This window comes from Carcharhinus amblyrhynchos, chromosome 5 (genome assembly GCF_965287045.1).
Source record: "Carcharhinus amblyrhynchos chromosome 5, sCarAmb.v2.hapA, whole genome shotgun sequence".
NCBI classification, from domain to species: domain Eukaryota; kingdom Metazoa; phylum Chordata; class Chondrichthyes; order Carcharhiniformes; family Carcharhinidae; genus Carcharhinus; species Carcharhinus amblyrhynchos.
The window spans coordinates 36,932,808-36,938,894 of NC_137328.1; the positions used below are offsets into that span (position 1 = coordinate 36,932,808).

At 36.5% G+C, this 6,087-nt stretch overlaps 1 protein-coding gene across 5 annotated transcripts in view; it reads left to right on the forward strand.

Moving 5' to 3' along the window:
- Window positions 1-5,858, forward strand: part of fsd1l (fibronectin type III and SPRY domain containing 1-like) — a 65,840-nt gene extending 59,982 nt beyond the window's left edge. For 3 of the 5 annotated variants that reach the window (XM_080188644.1, XM_080188646.1, XM_080188647.1), the window contains one exon: window positions 2,173-5,858. In XM_080188644.1, the coding sequence (XP_080044770.1) occupies window positions 2,173-2,295 (123 nt within the window). In that variant the 3' untranslated portion in view covers window positions 2,296-5,858. The remainder of the gene's footprint in view (window positions 1-2,172) is intronic. The other 2 variants (XM_080188645.1, XM_080188643.1) reach the window with 2 other exon arrangements.
- The last annotated feature ends 229 nt before the right edge of the window (window positions 5,859-6,087 follow it).

Here is a 6,087-nt window from a genome sequence, read left to right on the forward strand (position 1 = left end):
TGAACAGTTCTAATTGTACTTGACCATTTATACAAATAACTAAAGGAAAATTACTAAAACCGGTGCACGAAAATTAGACTGCTTTTAATCTTAAAGCACAAAAAAACTAAAGCAAAGGATTATAAGAAGTACAAAGGTGAAATTAAAAAGAAATTGGTAAAGCAAAGTGGGGATATGATAAAACTGACAAGTAAAATTGTGGAAAACCCCAAGACCTATTTTTATAAATGTATAAAAAGCAAGAAGTCAACTGAAGAAAAAGTAGACTCTTAGGGATCGTACCGATGCTTAGCAGTGGTGGATGTTTACTTTGCCTCTGTTTTCACAAAATAGATATTGCAATTTGAGAGGAGGAATGTGAGATATTAGATGAAATGAACATAGTGAGAGAGGAAGTATAACATGTTTCAAAGTAGATAAATCCCCATGTCTAGGATGAACTATATCTTAGGCTTTTAAAGGAAATGAGAAATAACGAAGGCTGTGACCATTTTCCAATCCTTTCTAGCTATGGATGTAGAACTGGAGAACTGCTAAAGTAACATTGTTTAAAAAGGGAGAACGGGTAGACCAACTGCAGGTCAGTCTGTGTACCTTGGTGGCAGGAAAATGATTGGAAAAAATAAGGAATGGGGTAAATCTTAGATGTGAATTAATCAGTCAGTATATCTCTATGGGAGAGTTATTAGAGGATTTGGAGATTTTCACTGTAACTTCATTGCAATGTTACCAAGCCCACTTGTGACTAAAAATACACTTTAATTTATTTGAGGAATTAATAAGGAGCGCCAGTAAGGCTAGTGCATAGTCTAAATGTGTTCATCAAGGCTTTTGATAAGATCCCGCATAAGGCAAAGTGGCAATATGGATCCAAATTGGCTCGGAGCTAGGAAGCAAAGTGTAATGGTTGATGGCTGACTGTAAGGCTGTTTCCAGTGAGTTTACAATGAGTACAGTACTTTTTATGATATATACCAATGATTTGAAGTAAATGGAGGGGACATGATTAAGAAGTTTGCATAAGATACAAAAATTGGCTTTTTGAGTAATCATGAGGAGAAATGTGCAGAATATAGGAAGATATTAATAAACTAATCAGACCGGCAGATTAGTGAGAAATGAAGTTCAATCCAGACAATGCATTTGGGGAAGGCTAAAGAGGCAAAGGAAATGCTTGGATGCTGAAGTGTGGAGGAATAGAGGGATCTGGGAGTGCATGCCCACAGATCTCTGGAGGTGACTGGACAAGTGGATGACGTGATCAAGAAAGTAAATGGGATATTTGCTGTTATTAGGCGAGGCATACAAATGTAAGAGTTGGGAAGTTATACTGGAACAGTATAAGACACTCAGGCATCAGCTCGAGTGTTGCTTGCAGTTAGTTCAATTGGAAAGATATGATTATTCCAGAGAGAATAGAGATTTATGAGGATGTTGCCTGAATTTCAGTTATGACGGGAGATTGGATAGGCTGGGGTTGTTTTCTTTAGTAAAAAGTCTGACAACACCAGGTTTTAGTCCAACCGATTTATTTGATAATACTCACAAGCTTTCGAGGGGACTGCCTCTTTGGCATGCTTGAGGCTCTGGGAGACACATTTGTGTAAAACTGAGGGATCTGGATAGTGAATAGGAAGGCCCTACTCCCCCTTGGGGGAAGAGGTCAAATAACCAGCAGACAGATTTAGGGCAAGACGTAGGAGGTTTAGAGTGGATTCAAAGGTAAACTTTTTCACCCAGAGAATGCTGGAGGTCAGGAACTCACTCCCTGAATAGGTGACAGAGGAAGAAATCTTCAATATTTTAAAAAGTACTTGGTATGTGCATTTGAAGTGTTGTAGCCGGTGGGATTAGGCTGAAAAATCTGCCTTTGTGGATGCAATGGGCCAAATAGCCTCCTGTGCTGTAAATGTTTATAATTCTATGACTCCAGGAAGGCAGATCCTGTTTGTTTATTTAATGTATGTTTGTCAGAAGATTGTCATGAGTTACGTGCTGCAACGATATTTCAAATATCTTTTTCAGATCAATTAAGCAGCAGGTTGTCCTTGAGAAAATTTCAAAGTGGGCAGAATTGTTTTACAAACTTTGGGCTTTTTATAATGAGCTGCATGTCTAATGCAAATTTAAGGGATTATTTTGATTTTGATTGACTTTCTTCTCCTCTTGCAGGTCTGGTGCGGTGGCCTAAACTTGTACACGGGACTCCAAGTACCGAGTGCTATAAAATCCTTCCAGAAGGGAGATGGTGGGTTGGGAGGCTCTGAAAACAGTTTAATTGGTCTTGCTCAATAATTGTTTGCGTGAGACTAACCTACTTAGATTGTGATTTTAATTCCTCGCTGATTGGAAATCTGTGCCATATGAGGAATGGATGCGTGGATACGATGGACCAATCCCACTCTAGTTTTCCTTTCACACCCAGTTATGGCAAACATTTTCAGCGAGTAACGTACAAGCAAGGTTCTGTATCGTAACTCAGGGTTGCATCCGTAGACAGCCATGGCATGTTGATCTATATTCATGAACTTCAAAAACATATTTTTATGTGTAGTGTAGATGCACTACTTAAGGGTTTTACTCACCATGCGTATTCTGTAGCCATGTCATTATTCCTCTAAATGGAAGGAATGTGTAAAATAAACAAAGATCAGTTAGTTCCGTGGTTTACCTTACAGAACTGACTTTCTCGAGATAAGGGAAAGGATACATTATGCCTTCTATGGGCTGGAATAGTTCAGTTGGAATGCCAGGGAATTGGTGAAACCTATTGGAATGTTTGGTATGGAGCTGATGGTCATGATTGCACCAGTATGAAGATGACACTAAAACATGATGTTTAAGCTTCCCTTTTAGTGCATACATGATGCTGTAAAGCTGCCTTATTTAATGTTATATGATGAGGTATATATGAAGAGAATACAGAACTACAACAATAAGTCATTATTGGGAGTAATTGTTAGTGAGCACTTTCATTATTTAGGCTGAGAATTTGTTAAACACTACCTTGCTCAGTAGAGGTGCTTTATTGCAGTTATTACAGTTAGCACATTTTACGTGTTCAGTACCACAGCAGTTAAATTTCCATACACACTGGATTCAGAATTGGACTTTGCCACTAGACCAACTAATGTAATTTGTTAGTGTGTTTCAGAATCCATCTTAACTAGCGCTGAGTATTGATAACACTTTAAAAGTGGCTAACAGTAAATTTGAAGTACAGAATGTGCATATTACTTAGTAGATTGTATTGAAGCTGTTGGTAAAGCTGAATGGCACAATTAACCCAACTGGCCTGAAAAAATAACTGTAGCCCTTTTCACTGTGCACCAAGAATGAACCCTTTTCCTAATATATTAGTGCCTATGGTTTGCATCTGTTTTCCTCCAAGGTCATGTCAGCAACATAAGTATCCTGTTTTTCAAAAAAAGTCTTGACTGACATCTTGGTCTAATGAATAAATTTGGGAGCTTTTAATCTTTCCTGTTTGCTGCATGTATAATTCAAGACCTAACTTACTCAAAACAGCTTATTTTGTTATCACATGACTGACTCCATTCAAGTTTAAAGGCGGCTTACTGTTGGTGTGATTGAATTTAACCCTAATTGTAAGTTCAAGCTAGTGATTTCATTTATCATCCAGTATTCTGTAATATTGTCAATACAGTTTTAGTAGGTAATTTGATTTTCTAATACCGTAATATCCACTGTTTAAACCATTCCTGGAATACATTTTATCAAGAACTCTGACATTCGCTGCAATCCAGTTTTGCCAGAAATCCTCAAGTTGCTGTTCAAGAATGTGTAGTCTAAATCCATATTCAAACTCGCACTAGTAATGCTCTGGTGAACCAAAAAAAACTGAACAGCCTTGGTTCTCCTGCAGAGCTAACAGGTTTGAAAACACTGAAAAAATATCTAGGAGCAAAGCGTGACTGTGTCAAATTTTTTGTTCCATCACACCTCTGCAATCTTAGCTTGTTTTCAATCAAATAACCAACTAATCAATATCTGAAAGTGAATATCATTTCAAACAGTAGTATCCACTTTAGTACTGTTGAGTATTTCTTTCCATTCCAGTTCCCTGCTTTCTATTAATGCCTGGACATTAGTAGTAGTACTTGGTTCATTCACTAATAAATTGTAATGGCTCTATTGTTGAGATTTCTTTTTACTAGATTACCTAAAATAACTTAACTAGTGAATCCCATTCAAGTTAGTATGGGAGAGAGATATTGGAGAAATCATTCTCTGAATCTGTAGACTATAAACGGTAAGGTTCAATGATACTAGAAGGTGAATAGCTCAGCGCTGAAACATATATTCACTACAGTGTGTGCTGTACCTCAGGTTAACATGAACAAGGTGCTTTCAGTCAACATTTTGACTTTAGAATTGCTTTCTGTCTGAGCCATAAGATATCAAACTGAGGGCTTTGAAACTATCAAAATGAACCTGCAACAACCTTGAACCACAATACAGAAAATATTTATGGATGTTCAAAAGGAGAATGTTCTGTTAATGTTTTTTTTCTCAATTTACCCTTAATTATATTACACCCATCTGGATATCAAACAGTACAAAATGTTAATCCTGTAGTGGCTTAAAGGAGATTGCAGGTGCAGGATTTAGACTATCTTTGGTTAGCATGTGCTTACCTTTTTATGTGAAAGCTCTCAAAAACTGCAATATACAACAGTCATTTGTATGTTACAGTTTTCATTCTATGTTTAATACTTTTATTGTGCATGGTTTCATTGTGAAATACCATATGCTAATATTCTCTGGTGTATAGTCATTAAGCAACAAAACATGATTTTAGTTCTTGGGTAAAATAAATGGCACTTGTCATAATCATCTTGTTAAACTTTTATGCCTCAAATATTAAGTAAACTCTGATAATCCAATAAGGTTGAATAAATGAAATGCCTGTAATTTTATTCTGCATTTAGCTTTACAAAAAGGAGATACAACAGAGATCTGACTTTGGAACTTCTGCATTGAAAGATGCTGACCAAGGAACTGCACATCTCGGCTATATGTATACCTCTTGTAATGGCAATATGACCTGTGTTATATTGAGGGAGAAGTATATGCTGTATTAAAACTAAATGTCATGTTTGCTACAACAAAACCACTTATGTTTTGAACTATATTCTGCTGCATTTTTGAGAAATACAGCAAGTAACTTCTCCGTAAGGGGAAGGGGCTTGTTTTGTGTCTGTTTCACTGCAGTATATTCTTCATTGGAGATGCAACTTGATGACTAAACTGAACTCTAACACAATGCAAGGAAGCCATAACTGTGCAAAATGCTACATAACAAATACAGAACAAAAACAAGCACCACTTATGTCCTACTGACAATATGCTGCAAGTATAAACAAACCCCATTTTCTCTCCCACCTTTTTCCTTGCCTCTCCTTGTGCTCTAGTTACAAACTCACAGTATACTCAGCGAGTGTCCTTTTCTATAAGGAGTGTTTTCATCTTGATGATACTTAGTTGTATTTGTTCCTGAGCAAAATATTCACTACCCACAAAACTATAAGTGACTGCTACATTTCTTTGCTATGCAGTTTCAACAATAGTTGAACTTACTCAGGGTTGAAGAAAGTACCAAATATACAGTGGAAAAAAATCTGATCATGCCATCTACACAATAAAACCTGCTATGAAAACTATTGTCTTTAACAATTGTTTACATTTATTTAATAAAATTGTTGATTAAAGTGTCTATATATTCTTGTGGATATTAGGCACTCCTATAGGTAGTAGGGTGGCAGCTTTGCTAATTGTTTTAAGGGAATGAACATGTGTTGATCAGTGGGGTGTACACTTCACAACATTTTCAGCAAGATTGGGTACAGGCATTTACTGGTTTTAGTCCAGTCCTGTAATTAATAAAATACTTCTACCAGCAAACAATGAATGTTGAATTAAAATAAGACTTTTTTTTGTCATGGTATCAACATAATGAATTTAAGATTTAGTCTCCCTACAGCAATACATACATTGTGCCTGTCCTACACAGTACCCAACAATATGATAGTGCAATCCAGAGTATGTAGCAGTAGAGTATGAAAG